This window comes from Spermophilus citellus (assembly GCF_964194105.1).
Source record: "Spermophilus citellus genome assembly, chromosome: 18".
NCBI classification, from domain to species: Eukaryota; Metazoa; Chordata; class Mammalia; order Rodentia; family Sciuridae; genus Spermophilus; species Spermophilus citellus.
Window position 1 is genome coordinate 15525322 of NC_138200.1, and position 22888 is coordinate 15548209.

General features: G+C 53.4%; 3 protein-coding genes and 1 pseudogene across 8 annotated transcripts; 2 read left to right on the forward strand and 2 right to left on the reverse strand.

Moving 5' to 3' along the window:
• Positions 1-8458, reverse strand: SPRED3 (sprouty related EVH1 domain containing 3). Of its 4 annotated transcripts, none has more exons than XM_081273193.1 (6): positions 8107-8458; positions 6565-6652; positions 4615-4783; positions 4435-4514; positions 1829-1978; positions 1-1175 (listed from the first exon to the last, which is right to left on the reverse strand). In XM_081273193.1, the coding sequence occupies exons 1-6, from the start codon at positions 8304-8306 to the stop codon at positions 510-512; spliced, it is 1353 nt and encodes a 450-aa protein (XP_081129319.1). In that variant the 5' UTR covers positions 8307-8458; the 3' UTR covers positions 1-509. The 4 variants fall into 4 exon arrangements, with proteins under 4 accessions (XP_081129319.1, XP_081129321.1, XP_081129318.1 ...); XM_081273195.1 differs by having other exon boundaries at positions 8111-8233; XM_081273192.1 differs by having other exon boundaries at positions 12-1175; positions 6472-6652.
• A 180-nt stretch (positions 8459-8638) lies between these two features.
• Positions 8639-12633, forward strand: GGN (gametogenetin). 2 transcript variants are annotated; one of them, XM_081273191.1, is made up of 3 exons: positions 8639-8962; positions 9911-11803; positions 12460-12633. In XM_081273191.1, exons 2-3 carry the CDS (start codon positions 9930-9932, stop codon positions 12575-12577), a joined length of 1992 nt encoding a protein of 663 aa, XP_081129317.1. In that variant the 5' UTR covers positions 8639-8962; positions 9911-9929; the 3' UTR covers positions 12578-12633. The 2 variants fall into 2 exon arrangements, with proteins under 2 accessions (XP_081129317.1, XP_081129316.1); XM_081273190.1 differs by lacking the exon at positions 8639-8962 and adding an exon at positions 8973-9173 and having other exon boundaries at positions 12460-12632.
• A 738-nt stretch (positions 12634-13371) lies between these two features.
• PSMD8 (proteasome 26S subunit, non-ATPase 8) lies at positions 13372-20335 on the reverse strand. Its single transcript, XM_081273200.1, has 7 exons — positions 19958-20335; positions 18766-18838; positions 18549-18651; positions 17273-17438; positions 16233-16333; positions 14499-14610; positions 13372-13581 (listed from the first exon to the last, which is right to left on the reverse strand). The coding sequence occupies exons 1-7, from the start codon at positions 20318-20320 to the stop codon at positions 13444-13446; spliced, it is 1056 nt and encodes a 351-aa protein (XP_081129326.1). The 5' UTR covers positions 20321-20335; the 3' UTR covers positions 13372-13443.
• A 702-nt stretch (positions 20336-21037) lies between these two features.
• Positions 21038-22155, forward strand: LOC308638071 (spermine synthase-like; annotated as a pseudogene). Its single transcript has 2 exons — positions 21038-21675; positions 21802-22155. The product of its transcript is annotated as a spermine synthase-like (transcript).
• Positions 22156-22888: the final 733 nt, after the last annotated feature.

Consider the following 22888-nt stretch of genomic DNA (forward strand, 5'->3'; position numbering starts at 1 on the left):
ATTCAGGGACCATTTGGGGGTGATTTGGGGACCTGTGGTCTCAAGATCTGGGAGTAACTGGATACAGGCAGGAACAGGTATTGGCAACTCCTAATTATGGGGCTATAATCTGAGGGTTATGGTGCCAGTGTGAAGGGGGTCTGAGTTGGTCAAATGCATAGGGAGTCAGGGCTCAAGGTCCCTACATCTTTCAAAGATCTGTGTGTTTCCCAGGCCCTCTGAAATGCAGTCCGGGGAGTAGCGAGTGTCCTCAGTAGGGAAGAAGGATGGAGAATCCAGAACTCAGGTCTGGGTGCTCTTGACAGATATCCCAATGAAACTAGGCCTGGGGCTGCTCAGTCATCGATCTAGGGTCCAGATTCCAGGTCTGGGATTTCTCAGTCCAAACTCAAGCTTCAAGTTCCAAATGTGCCTAGGTTTGGGTTTTAGATTCGAACCAAGTCTGGGGTCCTGGACCCTTAAGTTGGGGTCCTCGGTCTGGTCCAGCAACCGGACCCGCCAGGCAGTCCTCACCGTGCAGCTTCCTCGTGGCGACCCCCACAGCCCGCGCAGCCGCATCTTGCAGCGACCCAGTGGCACGCGCGCAAGGGGGCGTAGCAGCAGAGACAGGGCACTGCCAGGGAGAGCGCCGCCAGGGCGGCCCAGCGCGCGGCAGGGCGCGGGTGACCTGGCTCACAGGCGCACGGGTCCGAGAAGTCGCCCTCGGCGTCCGACAGGCAGTGATAGAGCAAGCTCTCGGCGCACCACAGGCAGCTGAGTCGGCGCACCAGTAGGCGACCAGGGTCCGGGGCCTCTGCACAGCGGCCACCACGCCCGTCTGCGCGGCGGCGGAAGAGCGCACGGCAGTGCACACAGCGCGCTGCCTCCTCGGCCTCAGGGGAGGCCTTGGCCGGTGCAGGGGTAGGGCCTGGGCCGGGGGGTGGGCGGGCTGGGGGTGCTGGGGGCGCAGCCTCGGTGAGAGGGGCAGGTAGTGACACGGGGGGACCCAGGGCCGCACCCCTCAAAGTGCCAGTCTTGGCGAAGCGCACCACGCAGGTGGACAGGGCCAGGGGCGGGGGAGGCCCGGGGCGCCTGTAATCCTCATAGCCGCGTCCGCCCCAGCCCTGGCCACCGGCCCCCGCCACCGGCTCCGCCAGCTCCGGAAGCCCGGTGAACGGTAGAAGCGGAGGGTAGCTCTGCAGGACGAAGGGACAGGAGATCAAGTTAGCCGTGCCTCACCCACCCCACCACCACCTCCCAACCGCAGAAGACCCAGGACTCCACAGCCAACCACCGAGCCACAGGACCCATCACCCAGGGACCCGGGCCCTTAGGACACTCCTGGCCTGCGGATTCAAACCTCAGGACCCAGCCTGCCCTTCGCCCAAGGCCGCTCGGCCGCCCCTTTCCCACGGTCAGAGGAGTTCAGGCCTGACCATACTTGAAGGACCTCTTGGCTTCAGCCTCCCTGTCCTGGTCGCTCTCCAAATCCGGGAGTCCCAGAGCTCCCAGATCCCAGCCAGCTCCCGCTTCAGGACTAAGAAATCCAGACTCTGGGTCCCTTTTACCTTGGGTACGGAGCTAACCAACGCGTGAATTAAGTCGTTTAAGGAGCCCTTCCATGAGTACCACCACCATCCTGATACACTCCAACACTGTCCCATACTCCCCCAAGTCCCTCTGGAATTCAGAATTCCCCCAAATCTCCAAGAGCCCCCCAGATACGGGAAAACCCAATCCAACCTCAGGTCAGGCTTGCCTGGCTCTGGGCGTCCTCTTTTACCACCCTCCACCCCTGCCCCTTAGGGACTGCGGCACCCAAACTTCCACTGGGGGGCAGAGGTCGCACCTGAGCGGAGGAACGGCGGCGGCGCTGGGGGGGCGTGGCCGGCCCGAAGGCAGAAGCTGACTCCAGGGTGATGATGGGCGCTGCCGCTGCTGCTGCCGGTGGCGTCTCCTGGCGGCTATGACTAGAGGAGGAGTCGCTGTCCACGTGGGACTGGGGGAGATTGGCAGTCTCAGCATGGAGACACGCCCCTCTTCCCAGCAGCTGAAGCACTTACATAAACCCCCTCCCGTTGAGAGCAAGAGCTCTGAGGCCAGCCAAGCCTGGGTTTAAGCCCAGCTCTGCCACTGCCTCCTGCAAGTGAGCTCACCTCTGAGCCTCAGTTTCCACCTCTGTAAAATGGAGGTAATAATAATAATACCTATTCATAAGGATGTAGTTAGGACCCACTATAAAGGACACCACCCATGTCCTAAGAACAGAAAGAGCTGGAAATGGTTATCATTAAACTCCTTTTTTTTTTTGTACTGGAGATTGAACCCAGGGGTGCTTAACCACTAAGCCACATCCCCAGCCCTTTTTGTATTTTATTTAAAGGCAGGTTCTCACTTGGTTGGTTAGGGCCTCGCTAAGTGGCTGAGGCTGGCTTTGAACCCATAGTTCTCTTGGACAGCCTCCAGAACCACTGGGATGGCAGGTGTTCACTACTGTGCCTGGCCCCAGTCCCCTTTTATTTTATTTTTATTTGATATTGAGACAGGGTGTCCCCAAGTTGCCCAGGCTGGCCTTGAATTTGTGACGCTCCAGCCTCAGCTTCCTAATACCTGGCATTACTAACTTCGACTGCTCTTCTTAACTGCTCAGCTCTGTGACCCACAGAACACCGAACCATCTAGCTTCCCTTTACCCTTCTCCCTTGGCCAATCAGCCATCTTCCTGCCTTATTCTCGCCACTACACCTTTGTGGGGGAATCACCACCACTGGAATGCCCTCCTTCCTGTCCAAATCAGGTTGTCCTTTACCAACTGAAGTCTGTCACTTCTCAGACCCTCTGTAAGCTTTCTGTAAGGTGAACATAATTCCACCTCCTCTGTTCCCTACATCCAATACACATTCATGGCGTGCTAAGCGCAAAAGCCCCTGTACAGATTGAGCTGAAGCACAGACAGCAGCATCTTTCAAGTAAGGGTACCATAGACAGGAAATGTGGGTGACTGCTGTGGACCCACCTCCATTGCCCATTATCCTGAGATTCTCCCCTGTTCTGCTCCAGGAACAACTTTTGTGTCCCCAAGTGCTCTCAGCAACTCCCACTGTTCCCAGCAAGCGCCAAAAGGTACCTGAGAGTCTATGCATTCATTTATTCAACCTATTGATTCAACACACTCATTCAACTGCGTACCTGACACTGTCTTCGGCATTAGAATTGCAGCATGAAACCTACAAAGATCCTTACCTCCCAGAACTGACACGGGAAGTGGATGGTAAACAAATAGATAAGAAAGATGCTTTTTCAGAAAACAAAGAAGGAAAATATCTTAGATGGAAAAAAAATTAGAGCCTGATAAGGGGTAGTAGGAGATTGTGATTTTAAAAGGTTATTCAGAGAAGCCATTACAAGGTGATATTTGTGTAAAGCCCTGAAAGAAGAAAACGAGCCATGTAGGAATCTGGGGAAAAAGTGTTCCAGACAGCAGGGTCAGTGCAAAGGCCCTGAGACAGGTATGTGCCTGCCCTGTTGGAGTGAGAGTAAAGAGGCCAGTGAGGCTGGGGCAGGGAAAGTAAGGGGGACAGCGACTCAGGGCCAGAAGGTGGGGGATCGTATGTGCCACTATGAGGACTTTGTCCTTTACCTAGAGTGAGACAAAGCCCTGGGAGGGTTCTGAGTGGAGGGGTAAGATCTGACTCAACTGCCAACAGGGTTCCCTTGGCTTTGTGTGGGAAAGAGATGAGGGGGAGGGGAAGGGAAGAGGAGAGGAAATAATGAGACCCGGTTGGGACAGTGCAATTGGAAGATGAGGTTGGACAGTACATGGGGCGGGGGGAGGCAGATTCTGACCATTCTGAAAGTAGAACCAATAATTTGCTGACACATTAGACGAGAAGCACAAAAAGGATGATCCTTCCCTAAGGTTTGTAGTCCAGTAACTGGCATATGGAATTGTCTTTCATTTGTTCACCCATTTACCTTTTTTTTTTTTCTTTTTGAGACAGGGTCTCACTAAGTTGCCAGGGCTGGCCTCCAACTTTCAATCTCCCTGCCTCAGCATTCCAAGTAGCTAGGATTATGGTGTCCACCACCACATCCAGCCCCATTTCCTTTTAATATTTAATCACCTATAAAAGATATCCTTTTTCTGGCCTTTCCTGTATGAGAATAGAAGCTCCAAGTAAAAAGGAACTTTTTTGTTCACTGATGTATCTCCAGTGCCTAAAACACTGCCTGGTACACAGAAGGTGCTCAATAAGTACCCTGGAATAAGGTGTAAATCATCATGAACAACAAAAAAAAAAAACTAGAGTAACTGGAATTGAACTGACACTAATAGTTTGGGTCTATTTTGTGTCCCCAGCATGTGGCCCACCGCCTGCTACACAGGAGGTGCTCAGGGATGTTTCTAGATAAGGAACCAAGCCCAACCCTCCCAGCAGAGGCACCCAGACTCACCGTCAGAGGGCAGGGAGTCTCGGCAGTGTCCTGGGAAGGGGAGGAGGAGGAGGAGGAGGAAGAGGAGGGAGTGAGCGAGCCTGGGGCAGGGAAAGAGGCAGAGAGTGAGTCCCCAGGCGCCAGCTTCTCCTGGGACTGCCCCCAGCCCCAGTGCCCTCTGCCCGCAGCCTGCACATTCACCTCGGCCCAGAGCAGCCAGCGCGGCCAGCAGGCTCTTCTGGAACTCGTCAGCCTCTGCAGGACTCTGAAATGTCAGTCCGAACTTGCAGTCTCCCAGGCTCCAGTGGTGGAAGATGGGGTTTACTTTGTTGTAAACCAAGCCTGGCCGCAGGGTGCACTCCAAGGTGGTCTGAGGGGCAGGAGGGGGATGGGTGAGACACAGGACCTAGCCACAGCTGTGACTTCCCCTCACTCACCCCCTGCCCCTCTGCATGCCCCAGCATCCTACCAACCTCATTCCCCAATCCTGCTTATACCCCTCAACCCTGATACAATCCTCCAATTTTATGGAATGCACCTCTGATACTTCAATATTTCCTCCAATCATTTGATCATTACATTTTCCTAATATTCCCCTGTGATACCCTGGTAGGAATCCCAATTTTTTTCTTTCTTTCTTTTTATTTATTTTTATTTTTTTGGTACCGGAAATTGAACTCAGGGGCACTCAACCACTGAGCCACATCCCCAGTCCTATTTTGTATTTCGTTTAGAGAAAGGATCTCACTGAGTTGCTTAGCACCTTGCTTTTGCTGAGGCTGGCTTTGAACTTGTGATCCTCCTGCTTCAGCCTCCAGAGCTGCTGGGATAACAGGCATGCGCCATTGTGCCCAGCAGAATTCCAAATTTTATTGACTGCCTAAAGCATTGTTAATACCTTTCTGATGACCCAACATGCCCCCTTCAGACTCAAAGCACTCCAAGAAAAAAGGAATTTTTTTGTTCACTGATGTATCTCCAGTGCCTAAAACACTGCCTGATACACAGAAGGTGCTCAATAAGTACCCTCAACCTTTAGTTGAGGTGGTGGTGCATGTCTGTAACCACAGCTTGGGAGGCTAAGGCAGGAGGATTGCATGTTCAAAGCCAGCCTCAGCAATTTAGTGAGACCCTGTCTCAAAATAAAATAATAATAAAAAAAGGGCTGGGAATGTAGCTCCACAGTAATGCACCCTTGGGCTCAATCTCCAGAACCAAAAAAAAAAAAAAAAAAAAAAAAAATATATATATATATATATATATATATATATATATATATATATCTCCATCCTCTTCTGATGTTTCAATAATCTTCTAAACTCTTATCCCAAATTTTTATTAAGCTTCCAAATTCCCCCTCAGTGTTAGCCAGCACCCTCAATGTGCCCTCATGTTCTTGTCTAACATGACGACATTCCTCCATAGCATTTCAAATCCCCCTACGTTGCTTCTAGAAACCTCTGCCCTGAAACAGTAGCCTTCTCTCAAAACCTTTTCAAACAATCCAAATCTTCCTACTACATCTCCAGCTGAAATTTCCACATTGTCCCTCCACATCAGGCCAGACAGCCCGGTGATTCCTGTTGAACTCACACGCAGAATTGTCAACTATATTTGGCAATTCCAAGCAGACACCCACTGAATGCCTCCATATACTTCGGGTACACAGGGGTCAGTTGGATTAGGCCCTCTGGAAAGGGTCTGTGAGAAAGACGGAGCTGGGGAAGGGTTCTGAGTGGAGGAGGGACATGATCTGAGGTGGGTGTCAGCAGTGCCCCTGTGGAACAGACTGGGGATGAAGCAGGAGCAGGAACCAGGCAGGAAGACTAGTCAGGAGGTTGCTGCAACGCACTAACAGGCCACGTAATAGAAGGACCTGCCTGATACCCCAATACTCCCCCAATTCCCAGCTCTCATCTGTAGGTCAGGGTCATTTCCAAACTCCACCCGAGGTCCCAGTTTGATTCCCAGGCTGGAGGACAGCCTGCCTTCTCTGCACGCCAGGCCATTCCCCTGCCTCCCCAGCCCCACCCTACCCCACGCCCCAGGGTGGCTCACTTTCTGGTCCCGGAGGCGCTCCCCGTGGATGACGTAGTGCCCCTGGCGGGCCCCCCCCTCGGGCCTGGCCCCTCGGACCCGACATACGCTCACCTGGCTGAGGCCCCCGCCCCCCACAGGCAGCCAGCCCCCACTGGAGTCATCTCGGGCCATCACCACAGCTCGGACCCGCACCATGTACCTGGAGGAGGTTGGGAGGAAGGGACAACAGTCAGTGAAGTCAAATCCTGTTTTCCCCCTCAGTGTTCTCCCAGCCCTGGTCTCCCCGGCTTCATCGCTCACATCCGGCTGCCCTGTACCCTCAGCCACGAGTACCGGCCCTCGTGTCCACTTTATTCTAGCATAGCTTCTTTCTTCCTTGTGACATCTCTTCTCTCCCATGTCTACCTTTCTCCAGATACCTATCTTTTCTCTCCATACCCACCTTTCCCCCATCTTTCCCATCACCAGCCCCAGAGCCTTAGTTTTTCATTTCCCCTCCCCCTCCTGCTCATCCCCTCAACCCCGTCTCCTTCCCTCTCAGCACAAACCCACAGCCCCACCCATCGTCCCCCCTCACAGTTGGGTTCCTGCGCATATGTATTTCTCAGGGCCCATCAACTCAGCTCCAGTTCTCTCAACCTGCCTCGGCACCCTGTCACCCAGGCCACTGGCTGGGTGAGAAACCCTGGCTCTCTTCCCCCCACCCCTTCCCGGATTTATGAATGAGACCGGATGCAAAGCTCACTGAGTCACCCAGCAACGGGGAGATGGACAGGGAGCAGGGAGAGAACCAGAAATGGCCAGAAAGAGGCCGAGAGAAAGAGATGGAGGCAGAGGAAGCCAGAAACCGGCAACTGAAGATATCCTGGGAGCATTTCATTCACAAAAATCAAGGCTGCTCCCTCCGGTCCCAGCCGAGTGAAGCCAAGGGGAAGAGATGGGAGGTGGGTGGGGAGATCAATACCCCTCCCCAGCATCCTTCAAAAATATTTCATCCTGCCCACCCCCCAGCTCAGGGGACAGAGCTCTCCCCCCCAGTAATTTGGATTAGCGTCCAGCCCCTCACTGCCATCCAGCGCAGGGACCCAGGCGTCCCAATCTTAGGATCCCAGGCAACGAGTTCCAGCCCCCTCCCCCACCTGCAGGCTGCCGGGTTTCCCGGGGCCTTCGGGAGGGGAAGGGGCGGTCGCAGCGCCCCCAGCCCCCTTTTCTCAATGGGATGGGATTTTGTGAATGAGCAGTCACGTGACTCTGCTTCCTTTGTCCGCCCGCCTCCCCCGACAACAGGTGAAGCAGGGAAAGAGGGCAAGGGTCCCCCCGCAGGGCCTAGCTGGGCTGGGGCACCAGTATCTTGGGGTGCCCTACGCTCCTCGCACATCTGTGTTTCCCCGGGGAGTGGTCCTCAGAGTTCCTCAATGGTGAGGGTCCAGGACGGAATTTTGTGAATGAGGAGTCCTTGGAGGAAGTCCAGGACCCCAAATGGAGACCGGTACCCTAAATGGCTGCCGCGCAGTTTGGGGGCCCCCATCCCCTTGTCCTCCCAGCCGGGGTCCGCGGGGCGCCGGGGTGGGCAGAAGGCGCTGCGCGGTCCTGGCCGCCCCCTCACTGGGGCAGGCGGTCTGTCAGCCCCCGCCCCCTCGCGGCCCTCTGCACCTGCCTGGGAGGCTCCGGCCGGGCTCCGAGCGGCGGCGACGCGGCCTCCTCCTCCTCCTGTCCGCTCCGGCTCCCTCGCTGGCTCCGGCGGCGCTGGAGACGGGCACCGGGAGCCGGGTGAGGGGGGAGGGAGGGGGAACCTGGAGGACGGGTGGGGGGGAGGGGGCGGTTTGGGGGAGGGGTAAGAGAGAGGCGGGCATACTCGCCCGCTGGGTCCTAGAGCCCGGCACAGGCCGCTAGGAACAGCCCCCCAGCCCCCATTTTCTCAGGATGCAAAGCGGATCCTTCACTTTTCCACTCATACGGCTCATACGCTCCTTTGGTCCCCGAGCATATACGGAGGGGACCGGGACAAGGCTTGGTCTCAGGGTTCTAAAGAGGCGGTGGTCTACAGTTTGGGCTCTAAATGGGAGGGGCTGGGTGCCTGGCAGTGTTCGAAAAGAGGTGGGGCAAAGGGAGAATTCGCAAGGGGGCGGGGTTGGAGAGACTGAGTAAGAAGGTTTGGATGCTAAAGGAACCGACAAGAGGGTGCGTCAAGGAAGGGGTGGGTCCACCGAGGATGGACCTCCTGGGCTGGCGGAGGGAAGGAGAGGGTCCAGGAAAGAGGTACTGCCAGATCCTAAAAAGGCGGGGCTTAGAGATACATTGCCTTGGGGGCGGGGCAGAGGAGAGGTCCCAAAGGGAGGAGCTACGTAGCAGTGGTCGTAATGGGTGGGACGGGGGTGGGGGAGATAACGATGGGCGGGGCATTCTAAAGGGGTGGAGCTAAAGAGAACGTTCTAAAGGGGTGGGGCTTATGAACAGATGGCCTGGGGGCGGGGAAGAGGACTTCGGAGTTTTTCAAAGGGAGATCCAGGTTCGTCAGGGCCAGCAGAAGCTGGCTCACTGGAGGGCGGGGCCTCGAGCCCGGGGGCGGGGCATAGATCTCGGGGTCCGCCCTCGCTGTCTCGCCCACTTGCCTTCACCCGCACCCCCGTTCTTTTCGGTTATTTTCTGCTACGGCCGTTCCCTGCCCTATCCTGGGCCCAGGGGGCTGCGGTCTGAACTTTGGTCGGCTGGAGAAGTCGGTGAGTGGGGTCTTCTGGACGGAGACAGGGCGGAGCTTAGGGGAGGGGTGGAGCCCGAGTGTTGAGACCGCTGGTAGATCCGGAGCGGGAAAAGAAGATTGAGGTTTGAAGATATGCCGCTGCCTGCGAACAGGGAGGGATCCAGATGATCGACAGAGACTGGATGGTCGGAGGGTTAACATGCTCAGAACCCCCGGTATTTGTTGGTCAGAGGCAGGACCAGACAACAGGTGGGGGCGGGGTGGGGTCGAGGCCAGATTCCCCCGACAATCGGGGGCGGGACCAGAGAGTGGGGCGGGGCCTAGGCCCCTGGAGAATGATTGGAGTGCTGGGAGAGAAGCCTGAGCTCCTGCAGGCTACAGGGCACAACCATCATTAGCGGTGTGGCCCGACAGACAGACCGGAAGGCGGGCAAGACCTGAGTCTTGAAGTCTGGAGACCCTGGGCTTGGCCAAAGTGTAGGGATGTGTTTTAAGGAACCAGCCAAGGAAATAGGGGTGGAACCTTAGAACTTTAAGGGGTTGGGGCCTAAATTTCTTACCAGCAGCTTATGAGGGGTCACGGGGAAGTAGGCGTGAGCGTCCAGATTCTGGAAACCGAAGACTGGAGATGAGAGCTGAGTAGATATTGGAGGACAAGGGCGGGGCCAATGCAGACGGATAAGTTCTGGAACAGACAACGTCGTGGGGTCCCCATTGCCCTGGCAGACTGACTGGCTAAAGTTTTTCTGACTGCAGTCCTCGACCTCCGTCGAAAATGGGGAACGTGCAGTCGGAGCCATCCGCGGGCGGGGGCTCCCGAAAAGAACAGGCCTCGGACCGCGCCTCTGACTCCCGCCGGACGTCCCTGGTGGAGCCCGAGGTGACCCCCTCCTCCCCGGCCATGCGCCTGGCTCGAGGGCTGGGCGTCTGGTTCCCTGGCAGCTCCGCGCCCCCGGGACTCCTGGTACCCCCGGAGCCCCAGGCCTCACCCTCACCCCTGCCCCTGACCTTAGAACTGCCCTTGCCAGTGACGCCCCCTCCAGAGGAGGCGGCTGCAGCCGCAGTCTCCACACCACCCCCGCCCCCAGTGGGGACCCTGCTGCCCGCGCCGTCTAAGTGGCGAAAACCCACGGGCACTGCGGTGCCCCGGATCCGCGGCCTGTTGGAGGCGAGCCATCGCGGACAGGGCGACCCTCCGAGCCTCCGCCCGCTGCCACCGCTGCCCAGGCAACTAACTGAAAAGGACCCTGTCCCGAGAGCCCCAGCCCCTCCTCCTCCGACGCCCCTGGAGCCACGAAAGCCACCACCACTGCCACCTTCAGACCGGCAGCCCCCAAACCGCAGAATCACTCCAGCTCTGGCCACATCTGCCACAAGCCCCACAGAAAGCCAGGCCAGGCACATCGGCGAGGGTCAGACGGCCGGTGGGGCCCGCGGAGGGGCTCCTCCCCAAGCGGGCGAAGGCGAAATGGCTCGGTCTGCGGCTTCCGAGTCCGGCCTGAGCCTGCTATGTAAAGTCACCTTCAAGTCCGCACCCCCTTTGTGCCCTGCGGCAGCCTCGGGTCCCTTAGCTACCAAAGCCTCGCTCGGGGGCGGTGGAGGCGGAGGACTCTTCGCTGCTTCAGGTGCCATCTCTTACGCTGAGGTCCTGAAACAGGGACCCCTCCCACCTGGAGCTGCTCGTACCCTGGGAGAGGTCCCTCGTGCGGCACAGGAAACGGAGGGAGGGAATGGAGACGGCGAAGGGTGTTCTGGTCCCCCCGCGGCGCCTGCGTCCCACGCCCGGGCCCTACCCCCGCCTCCCTACACCACATTCCCAGGCTCAAAGCCCAAATTCGACTGGGTTAGCCCTCCCGATGGCCCTGAACGCCACTTTCGCTTCAATGGGGCTGGCGGAGGCGTCGGGACTCCCAGACGGCGCGCGGCTGCGCTCTCTGGACCGTGGGGCTCCCCTCCGCCACCACCAGGGCAGGCTCACCCAACTCCGGGGCCCCGGAGGCCCGCTCCTGCCCTGCTGGCGCCGCCTATGTTCATCTTCCCGGCGCCCACCAATGGCGAGCCCGTGCGCCCTGGGCCGCCGGGTCCACAGCAGTTGTTGCCGCGACCGCCACCACCCACGCCACCAGCCACGCCGCCACCAGTGCCGCCACCCACTCCGCAGCCTCCAGAGCTCCAGCCAACGCCGCTGCCGGTGGCCCATCCACCCACCCCATGCTCTGAGCATGTGGAGTCAGCCCTGGCTCCCGCCCCAGCCCCTGCGATGCCCCCTGCCTTGGCTGCTGAACAGGCCCAGGCACCGGCCCAGGCACCGGCCCAGGCCCCATCCCCAGCTCCAGCTCCCACCACCGCCGATCCGTCACCGCCTGCGCCCCCACCCATCAAGGCTCGCACGCGCAGAAACAAGGGTCCCCGAGCGGCCCGTGGAGTGACCCGTGAGGACGGCGCCCCTAGAGATGGTCCTCGCGAACGGACTGCAGCTACCGTGACTGACAGAGGGGGTGGTGGCAGTGGGGCCCTTACAGCTGGGGCAGCTAGCTCGGGCGCTGCGCGCCACTGGCCGCCCTTCCAGGTGCTTAACTCTTGTCCCTGCAAGTGTTACTGCCGCCACCAGCCGCGTCATCGCAGACTGCCCCGCAACGTGTCTGCCTGGTGAGGGGAAGTCTGGAATGTAGGGAGGGGAGGGCATACCTCTTTTAAGTCCTGAACCAGATTTTCCAAGATAGAACCTCCCTTACCTACAACTCAAATCTACCTGAGCTCCAATCCTTCAGGACCCTGTGAAGCTTTCCTGACACCCTGACTGGGAAGAGGGGACACCTTGACCCAGCCCCTTGGTTTCAGACCCCCAAGCTGACCTGTGGCCCTCCAGCTACCCTGGAGCCATCAGGGAGGGAAGCTGGTTCCAGCTGGCCTGACCTTATTCATTGCCTTGACCCCCGTGCCTGACAGCACCAAATGGGGCCATGTTCCAAGCTCTTCAGGGACGGGAGGAAGATGGCATCAAAGGGGTAAATGTAGATCCCCAACTTCTCTGGACAGGGAAGCCCTGACCTAGCCCCCTGTCTACTTTGGCAACTTCTGACTCTGGGAGCCAAAGTTTTAACCACCAGGGAGCACTGATGCCCCAGCCCTTGTGCTGCAAAGCCTACTCCAGAGTCCCCAGAGCCAGGAGGGCTCCTGTATCCTCCAGCACCCCTCTCCCCAGGCCAGATCTCTCAGCCTTCAGGAGCTTCTACTCAGGGAAAGTGAAGCCCCAGAAGAGGTAAGGGCCTCACAGGCCTTTGTGGATTTTTCCCTCTTCCCAGGCTGAGCACACCCACCAACCACCTGAGCGAGCCACCCTGGGTCGCCACCATCAAGCTCGCTGGCTCCCTGGTAGCTGGGCTGGAGCACTACGACTTGCAGGCCACCCATCCCAATTGAGTGCAGTCAACGCCCTCTGCCTTCCCCTCCATGCCAATAAAATAACCAATCCACATGCCTAGTTGCCTGTCAGTCACCCACTGTGGGCTGAAAGAGTAGGGTGGGGACAAGGCAGAAGTCCATCATAGCACCACATAGGGTCCGTTTATCCAGCATCTGCACCAATGGGGGGGGGGGTGTCTCATTTCCCATCAGCTTTTTTCATTTCTGAGCTGACCTGATGCCAAGCTCACATTCTACAACAAATCACTCTGGAAAGGAGCATTCCTAGTTTACAGTGGGGAAAACCAATTCTGGATGACTTTCTTGAAAATTCCACAATCCACAAATGGCTCAGCCAGATTTAGACTAGCACCTTAAAACATCTTCCCAAGAACTTCAGGCAGGAAATGTAGATTGGCGTGCAGGGTGGTCCTAGGTCACAGCACTAGCTCACAAAAAGGGACAAGTAGGACAAGCCTATGCAGGGGCCACACTTTTTGTTCCAGTGGTAGCCCACAGATTCCATTTTGCATGTCATTTGTAAAATTATTTAATCCACTGCCAACATGGGACACTTCATACCCTTTGCCGAAACATTCGGATACCCTGGCCCAACATTCCAATGTGTCCATTTGGAGCCTGTGCTCTTTGAGGGCCACAGAGCGTCTGTATTTGAGACCAGGATCAATAACCAATAGCCACTGGACAGAGGCTGCCTAGATGGTGTTATCTCAAACCCCCAAATTCCAGGTTCTCCAGAGATGATAGTTTCTCTGCCATCCCAACTGGGTATATACAAGGGTCTGGAAGAATGAATGTCAATCCACCTTTATTGGAGGACAGGTTGCACTGCGACAGTTTTAAATAACCAAGGGCCAGTGGGCTCAGACAATCATCTCCAGCTGCCGGGCATACTCGATGACTTGCTTGGCCAGTTCTGTAGAGGGGATGATGGTGTCTTCTGGCTTCTGCTGCTGGCTGGCAAAACTGTAGTAGTTGTTGGGGCCCAGGACCCACCCTCGCTGCAGGAAGGGAAGAATAAAAGATGGGTGATGTGATCCCAAAGGCTGTCTTCCCACCCCATGGAGCCACCACTCACCCATGTGTGCCACGGCTCCCTCTCCTCATGACTCCCCCCTCTACCTACACAACTCTAGGCAAAGAAATTCACTCTCTCTGCTCTGGTTTTTCCATGTTTAAGACAGATACCCTCTGGGTCCACTCTAAGGATTCAGTGAATCAAAACCTTTGAAATGATATTTGGCCTAGAATAAGTGATCAACAACTGCCATCATCACCCACACTCAATTTCACCCCTTCTACAATCTGCTCTTGACTCTCTTCCTGCCTCCTAGGACACCAGGATCACTGTGCACCATGAGTCACCATTTCCAGAGGCAATCTCCTGCTCAAATGTTCCATACTAAAGGAAGCAAAGTCTTACAGAAAAAGTTGCCACTTTTAAGGAATTCTAATAAAGGCAAAAGCCAGCCCAGCATGGTGGGGAACCTCTCAAGTCTCAACTACTTAGAGGCTAGGGCAGGAGGCATGCAAGTTTATGGCCAGACTGGGCAAATTGGTGAGAACCTGTCTCAAAATTAAAAAATAAAAGGACTGGGGATGTAGCTCAGTGGTAGAGGGCCCTGTGTTCAATCCCCAGTGCCAGGGAGGCAGAAAGGGGGCAAAAGATAATATGTGCAGTGTACCACCTCCACCTGAAGCCAGGTGCTAGGCTAAGCTCATCCCACATATTAAAACTCTATTCTATGGATACACAAGCTCAGAGAGAATTGGCCACTTGCCTAAGGACCACATACAACACACAGCTGGATTCAAATCTACACAGTCTTGTCCCCCCAGACTGCCCCACTGCTCACTAACACATGCTAAGAGCATGCCCCCCTTGGCTCCACAGACCCTTGTCCTGCACCCCAGCCACCTTCTTAGCGTAGTCTGTCATCTTTTTGGGTGTGTTGAAGAAGAGGATCCGGGTGGCCTCAGTGAAAAGGATTTTCTCGTAGGCCTTCTCAATGCACCCTGCAATCTCATCCCTGGGGGAAAATAATAAGGTTCCAGTTACTGAACACAACCCCCCAGGTCCCGTCCTCCTGGGCCTGACAGGTGCCAGCTCTGACCTTTCAGTGCAGCACTGATGTCTGGAATGTTCCTGCCCTATTTTACTAGCAGAGGCTTAAAGAAAGGAGTAACTTGACCAGAGTCACAAAACAAACAAGGGCCACAGGGGATCCACATTTAGATCTCTCCGACTCCCAGAACTGTGGAACCAAATTCCAATCCCACTCCCGGAACTGAGGAACCAAACTCCAATTCCACTCCGAGATGGGAGGATTTGAGACTCTCTGAAATCCAGCCTGGGATTCCCACAAGGGGCTTTCTTCCCATAAACCCTCCTCACAAGAGTGCTGCATCCTACTTCACAGAGCCCAAGGGGTCCCTTGAATCCATGAACAGCAATAATGTAGCAAAATAGCTACGCACCAAGTTCTGGAATGGGGTTGGGGTGAGCCCTCAAGAAAAGAGGGATAAGGAAGAGCGTGGGCATTTCTGCAATGTCACATCTCTCAGGAAGAGGGTAGGTATGGGCTCTCATAACAAATGAGGTTTGGGAGAGGTATGTCTTTCACAACAAATACCCTGGTTTGTTAGAATGCTTGCCCAGCATGCATTAAGGGCTCTGGGTCCCACCCTCAGAATCTTACAAAAAAAAAAAAAAAAGTCCCTAAACCAATCAGGCCTTTAGTCCCAGCTAAGGCAAGAGGATCACTTAAGCCCAGGTTCGAGGCCAACCTGGGCAACTTAGTGAGACCCCCATCTCCAAAACCAACAATAACAACAAAACACTATTCCATGTCTGTACACTTGCCTTTGTCACCCCCAAAAATGGAGGGGCTGGCGATATAGCTCAGTTAGAAGAGTGCTTGCCTTGCATGCACAAGGCCCTGGGTTCAATCCCCAGCACCACACACATACACACACACACACACACACAAAAAAGGAAACCCATTCCAATCTGGTACTTCACCCAAATGAACCAGCTGTGCCACCAACTTTGACACCCTTTTATTTTAACGGTATTTTACTTATTTATTTATATGTGGTGCTGAGGATTAAACCCAGTGCCTTACCCGTGCCAGGCAAGCGCTCTACCACTGAGCCCCAGCCCCTTGACACCCTTTTATACCTCAAAAGGGACTTATATGTCATACCCACCTGCCCCTGTGTAGACAGCAACCCCAGGGGCTGACAGGACTTGGTGGCCCCATTCTAGACAAGGGAAACTGACTGTTGCAGAATTTAGGTGCCCTGAGGTGAGGTTATGTGACTCACTGGATGCATCTTTGGCCCAGAGATGGACTGGAACACTTCTCAGAGAGGCAGCATGGCCCCCATCTGCTGAGCTGTCTGGGTGCCACACCCAGGCTCAAGTTCGACCCATGGCCAACCATGTAAACAGCCCAAGGGACAAACGGAGAGCTGTTGTCCACAATGGCATGACCAGTTCCATTTCAAAGAAAAGAACTAAAATGCTAGGATAGAAACATGCCCAGCCTACCCAGATCACGAGTGGGCAGAAAGGATTTCAAATTCAGGGCTGTCTATGCCAGAGGCTGAGCTCTTTCTGAACCTCACAGAGTTCTGGTCCCCCACACACCTGATAGTGTCCAGCAGAATGTCGATGAAGAAGGTGTAGCTCTCAGCAGGGATGTTGCCTTTGGCCAGGAACACCTTGTTGTAGCTGCCCTCCATCAGGTACTGCAGAGGCCGAGAATGGAGAAAAGAGGATGAAGAAGAACAGCACAGGGACACCCCGGCACTCCCCACCCCGGCCTCTCCACCCCCCCCCCCCAGCTTGTCCTGAGACTGCATCTCCTTATCTCAGCTCCAATTATAAAAAGGAGACCAAGGGCTGGGGCTGGGGCTGGGGCTCAGTGGTAGACCGCTTGCCTAGCATGGGCAAGGCTCTGGGTTCGATCCTCAGCACCACATTAAAAAAATAAACAAATAAAGGCATTCTATCCATTTACAACTACCAAAAAAAAAAGAGAGAGAGAGAGAAAGAGAGAGAGAGAGACACCAAACTGGATCTACTGGGGTTTATCCACCCATAACTTTGCCCAAACTATACTGCCTGCCCTCCCCTCCCCTCCCCTCCCCCAGCCAAATCCTGTGCAACCTCAGCTTCAGGAACTATTTCTTAACCCCAGCTCCTAAAGTTTTCCCCTGGCCCAGCTCATTTGTTTCTCAAACACAGCAGGCAGTTTCTGCCTCAGTTTAGACTGGCTGGTTGCTCTGCCTGGATTGTCACATGGTTTCATTCCCATCCTTTGCAAGTCTTGCATAAATCCCAACTCTTCAGAGTCCTTTCTGACCACCCCATATTAAATTTTGTCCCCTGCCCATTACACCCCACCCTCCTTCCTTATTTTTCTCCACAGAACTTACCTGACAGACCACAGTCTTTACTTCCACTTTTGCTTATTGTCTGCTTCCTCACCTCACTGTGTTCACCCCAAGATCAAGAAATTTATGATTCGTTGCACAGTCTGAAAGCTAACAAGCACCCAGAGCACAGCTGGATCTCAATATTTGTTGCATAAATGAGCAAATATTAGTGAACCCTGACTACTCCCCTAGTACTTGTCCTGGTACTACCTACCTTAGCCAAGCCCTTCCTTCCCTGCCCAGCCTCACCTGCTCAAGGGACACAGGGTGCTTGATGTAGACATTGGTCTGGATATCCTTGGCAGGTAGGCGCTCCAACTCTGTATGAAACTCAGCCACCCGGTTCTGGGACAGCAGGAAGAGGAGATTGAGGCCCAAAAGCTGGTGCATGTAGGCTGACTCGGGGAGCTGCTCCCTGTGGACCAGGAAGGGGAATCAAAAAAAAAGGGAAGGCTTAGGGACCTACCAAGCACCACCCTCCTTCATCTCCTTGAAGGATTATAGGGCCCTGGGTTTTCAGATGAAGAAACTGAGACCCAAAGAAGCAAGAAATCCCTTATTAGTTATATCAACCCAATCAAGCAAGTGACCTCATTTCAGAAAAGTGACTTGATTTCCCCAAATGTAAAATGGGTTATCACCACAGTATCCATCTCATATAGATAGGTTAAACAAAGGTTAAGTGAGTAAGATGATCTAACCCAGGTAAAATGACTAGAACAGAGACTTACCCAAAAAAGCACTATAAAAAAGTGTTCAATATGATTATGCCAAAAATCATCACCCTCACTTTAAGGGGGAAACTGAGACAAGAGAGGTGACCACATTATCAGGAAGTAACAAGATGTTTTAAACCAGTTTGTCTGATATCAAATTCTTAATCATTAATCCATAAAGATGTCATTCAGGGGCTGGGGATGTGGCTCAAGTGGTGGCGCGCTCGCCTGGCATGCGTGCGGCCCGGGTTCGATCCTCAGCACCACATACAAACAAAGATGCTGTGTCCGCCGAAAACTAAAAAATAAATATTAAAGTCCTCTCTCTCTCTTAAAAAAAAAAAAAAAAAGATGTCATTCAGTTTTATATTCTGCACACATCAAGTCCCTGCTCTGGGTGGGCTGGGCCTGTAGTAGGCAATGCTAAAAACACAACTATGACCAAGACAGTTCCAAACTCTATCTTTAGGAAGCTCACAGTCCGGTGGGAGAGACAGGGCTGGGATGGAGAAATACAATCCAAGGCTGGAGCCAAGGCAGGTAAAAGATAATGGTGGCCACACCGGGCAGAGGGGATGTAGTGTGGCAACAGGTAAGGGAAGTCAATGGATTAGATATCTACAGAAATTAGATCATACGACCCCAGTCTCAGGATCTCCAAGTCAATCCCCTAACCCTGAAATCTCTGGGTACATAACTAGGCAGATCAGGGGTTCCCAGTAGAAGGAAGAAGCCCATTTGGATGAAACAAAGATATAAGAGTTGCCCAGTAAGCACCATCCCTCCCCAGTGGCAGGGCCCAACCTCACTTGTAATCAAAGTAGTAGCATTTGAGCTGAGCCATGTAGCGCTCGAAGGAGGGGATGTCCTTGCGAAGGATGCTCCACTGGGCCCCGATCTCCAATATGTCACCTGTGAGTGACAGGGCAAGCTCTCAGGAGATGACTGGGTTCCCTCCCCCAAACCACAGCACCATTCCTGCCACAGTCCTCAGCCCATCACCCCCCCAACCCCAGGGACACTTACGGGCTAGAATGAGCTGTTGTTTGGTCAGCTTGGTCCCTGTGGTTGGCAGGAAGTTAAGCTCCAGCAGAACCAGCTGACAGGGAGGAAAGGAGGGAAGGAAGGAAAGATGGGACTTCAAATATAGGTTACTAGGCTGGGCAGGTAGCTTAGTGGTAGACTGCTTGCCTAGCATGTGCAAGGCCCTGGGTTTGAGCTCCAGAAACACACACATAGAGGCTACTTACCCTCTCTGGGGTTTGTTTTTTCCTACCTGGAAAATTAAACTAACCATCATCCCTGACTCATAAAACTGTTTTGAGTACTTAAAGGAGCCAATCCTCAAAAAGCACTCAGAATAGAACCTGAACACAAGCAAGCACTCATTTAGGATGACCTCATATCATATATATTAATAGCCCCGCTGGGAAAACAGGAAAGACACTCCAGTGCCTGACCCAAGGAAGTCACCGGGATGGGAAGGACACCAGGACCTTCTGTTCTTGACACATTTTCCCTACACTCTTTGGGAAGGGGCAGCTGGGCTACCCCAAAAATCTACAGGTAGGGAGAGGCACTAATCTCCGCCCAAATCCAGCTTACACACCATTCCTTATTAAACTCAGTAACCTGGCCCAGAATACTCTATTTATACTCTTTCCCAAACAGACCTAGTCTGAAGCACCCTGAACCCCATATTATTCTTCTTGTAGGTTCTGCCCTGCCCCTGCCCCATTTTCCAGAGATGCTCCCTTAACCTCAGATTTCTCAGACCCCAGCTTGGCCAGGTCTCACCCACACATCCCTACACGCCCCATCATCTCAGACTTTGTTTTGCAGTTCTCATTCCCCATTTAGCGTTGTCATGAACTCGACATCGGGAAAAACCCGATACTGCATCCGGCCCCTCTGATCAGCTGGGCTTCCGAACGGCAAGACTGGAACCCCTCGCTTGGTTCTGCCCTGACCCATCTCTCCATCACTCCCTCCCCACCCTGCCCCCCTGGGGCCGCACTTGGTCCGTTCCAGCCCTCTCTGCTCCTTGACCCCCTCCGAGTTCGCACTTAGGCTGTTGCGAATGTTTTGTCGTTTGGATCTCCAGGCCGCCCGGTTTCCATCGGCACCGAAGCCTCTCGGGTGGCCCGGAACTTGGCTGGGACCAGACCTCTCGTAGCACCCCTTAAGCACTTGGCTTCCTGGGCCCGCCAAACCCTACCTTGAGGCGGCCCAGCTCTTCTCCGCATTTGCTAAGATTGGGGCTTTTCCGGTTCCACTCGCCCTTGAGTTGCTCGTACATGCCGGCCGCGGCCTGCAGGATAGCGCCCGAGGCCGCCGCAGACCCGGAGCTCGAGATGCCAGTCGTTCCGTTCATGGTCGCGGCCGCCATCTTCCGTGATTTGGCGAACCGCCGGCCTCGTTTACTGCAGCGGGGCCTACGGACTTTCGCCCGGCGGAAATGGGACTGGGAGGTGGAGCCCAAGGGCGGGGGCGGAGCTACGACTGCCTGCCTCTCCCCGCCGCGGGTGGCGAGCCGTAGCTCTCTGGGAGAAGTCCCGGAAGCCCTGCCCTTAATGAACATACCAGTTGGAGCTCCGCCTCTGTTGTCACTCAAGCTGGTGACCGGAAGTCGGCTTGCCCTAACGTCTCAACGTGCTCCTCCCATTCCAGTAGTCAATATGGCTTTCCTGGCTCCAGCCGGTGCGCTGGGGACGCTGTTACTGTCTGGAGGTTCCACCTTCAGGGTAGCTTCTATAAGCCAAGAGGTGGCGATGTGGAGCCAATAGGACAACTTCCTTTTATGGAGATATAAAGATCTATGTCGTTTATATATTTACATAAATCTATATACTATATTTATAGAATGAGATTTCATTTTATAGGGGTATGGAGAGGCTGGGTAACCTTCCAAAGCTCTAGTAGCTGGGATTTGAACCTACGTATCTAGTCTCTCTGTGCATCTGTCCGCATTTTTCTCCAAATTTATACAAATAAGCACAAACTATTTACAAAGAACATCCAGCCCTATGGCTTTAAATGCCACATAAAAGCACATAATTTCCAATTTTTCATACCAGCTTTTACTTTCTTGATTGCTGCTTAGACACTACACCTGCCTATTCAGCCACTTTTTCTGGAAAGAAACTCAAAATTCTCCTTCCCCCTGCCCCACCCCCACCCCGCAGTGCGGGGGGTGGTGGTGGGGGGCAGTCTTCCATGACCACCTCCCGCAGGCATGGCGCAGGGCCCCCCTCTCATTAAGGCAGCAGCAAGGCACAGCAGGCTGGACTTCATTTTCCAGGAGCAGAGGATGGTGGAATCGGTGCCCACCTGGCAGGAACCATGGCTATTTAGCAACTTACACAAACAAAAATAGCAGCTTTGCCAATTTGAGAATGTATCCATATGGACTGGTGTCGCTGGACCTTCAGAGTTAGGACAGTGATGCACAGGACAAAGAAATGGACAGTCTTCTGAACAAAGTGGAAGAAAGAATGAAAGAATTAGGTGAGGACCGTACTGGGCGAGTGAAATGCGTACCACCCATAGTTGGAGGAGGGGCCATCGGCAGATATCAGGCCTACTGCTGATGGGCACATCCTACTGATGAGTACGACGGAGATGAGGAGGTGTATGATGAAGACCCACCTTACCCGAACATTAAAATTCTACACCCGAAGCAGTTCGGAACTATTCTTGTCCTTAGCGGGGATGTTAATTTGGCAGACAGTGATCTTGCCTATACCTGGGCTATCATGGGCAAAGATGAGCTGATGCTGGGAGGCAAAGAAGAGGGTGTATTATGTGAAATAGTCAAACTGAAACCAAAGATGGTCACTATGGTAGAGACTGACAAATGGTGATTTGATGGATGTAAGAAATATATGCAAAAAAACATGTGCTAAGGATCTTAGTCTTAAAGGAGACTGCTATCAGGTTCTGGGTTTTGTTGTTGTTGTTGTTGTTGTTGTTGTTTTGGTGGCACTAGGGGTTGAACCCAGGGCCTTGTGCATGCTAGACAAGCACTCTACCAATAGAGCTGCATCCCCAGCTCCCCATCAGCTTCTGATAGAAGAATGTATTCCAGTACTGAAGAAGTATGCCAAGGAAAGGAGAGAATTTGATTATGTGATGATTTCACAGCTGGTCCAATCTCCACAGCTCCAGAAGAAGATTCCACTGGGAGTTTCTCAGATGGATTCTTGACCTATCAATGAAAGTATTGAGACAGGATGGGAAATATTTTACACAGGGCAACTGTGTCGATTTGACAGAAGCCTTGTCCCTCTTTGAAGAACAGCTCAGGTGCCTCTGTTGTCCTGTGGAATTCTCAAAGGAGATGGTCTGCGTCCCTTCATACTTGGAATTGTGGGTATTTTACACTGTTTGGAAGAAAGCTAAATCTTTAAGATGAATATTCCCCTAATCATGTGTGCTGCAAACAACTTTCCTAACCTCCGAATGCTGTACATGACATCAAAATAACTTCTTTAAAGTTTCTCTCTCTCTCTCTCTCTCTCTCTCTCTCTCTCTATATATATATATATATATATATATATATATATATATATATTTTAGTTGTAGTTGGACACAATACCTTTATTTTATTTATTTTTACATGGTGCTGAGGATTGAACCCAGGGCCTCACATATGCTAGGTGAGCACTCTACCGCTGAGCCACAATCCCAACCCAAATTTTCTCTTTTAATTATTATTTTTAATTTTAAAAAGCAAATGGAAAATGTATGTTTTGATGAGCGAGGGTGTTATTTTTTGAAAGCCAGCTGAAGGGCAGTTAGATGGTTCAGCAAAGATTGCCAAGTGCACTGACTACCTAGAATGTAATTTTTGTTATTACTTATTCTGTATGCATTTTTTTTTTGGTTTTGGTTTTGGTTTTGGTTTTGGTTTTGGTAGACTGAAATTTGGATGTCTGGAGGAATGAGCATCATTGTTTTGTTCTGGAGGGAAGTTCTTGATGGTGATGTTTTCCCAAAAAATGGATTTAGATATTAAAATTACAAAGGAGACAAAAAAAATTCTCCAAATCAGCTCCATGGGTTTTCTGCACTGCTGAATTCCTATCTCTACATTTGGCATGTATTAGCACACAGTCAATAAATATTCGTTGAATGAATGACTATGTCA

Excerpts from the sequence above, each read along its gene's own strand:
- PSMD8 (XM_081273200.1), bottom strand. The coding sequence starts at position 20,320 with ATGTTCATTAAGGGCAGGGCTTCCGGGACTTCTCCCAGAGAGCTACGG. Across the intron at positions 17,439-18,548 it reads TGCTACTACTTTGATTACAA|GGAGCAGCTCCCCGAGTCAG; the intron begins GTGAGGTTGGGC and ends CCTGGTCCACAG. Across the intron at positions 14,611-16,232 it reads ATTCTGCTGGACACTATCAG|GGATGAGATTGCAGGGTGCA; the intron begins GTGTGTGGGGGA and ends ATTTTCCCCCAG.
- SPRED3 (XM_081273192.1), bottom strand. The coding sequence starts at position 8,306 with ATGCCCGCCTCTCTCTTACCCCTCCCCCAAACCGCCCCCTCCCCCCCA. Across the intron at positions 6,653-8,106 it reads GGCCGGAGCCTCCCAGGCAG|GTACATGGTGCGGGTCCGAG; the intron begins GTGCAGAGGGCC and ends AACCTCCTCCAG. Across the intron at positions 4,784-6,471 it reads AGCGCCTCCGGGACCAGAAA|ACCACCTTGGAGTGCACCCT; the intron begins GTGAGCCACCCT and ends CCTGCCCCTCAG.
- GGN (XM_081273191.1), top strand. The coding sequence starts at position 9,930 with ATGGGGAACGTGCAGTCGGAGCCATCCGCGGGCGGGGGCTCCCGAAAA. Across the intron at positions 11,804-12,459 it reads CCCCGCAACGTGTCTGCCTG|GCTGAGCACACCCACCAACC; the intron begins GTGAGGGGAAGT and ends CCCTCTTCCCAG.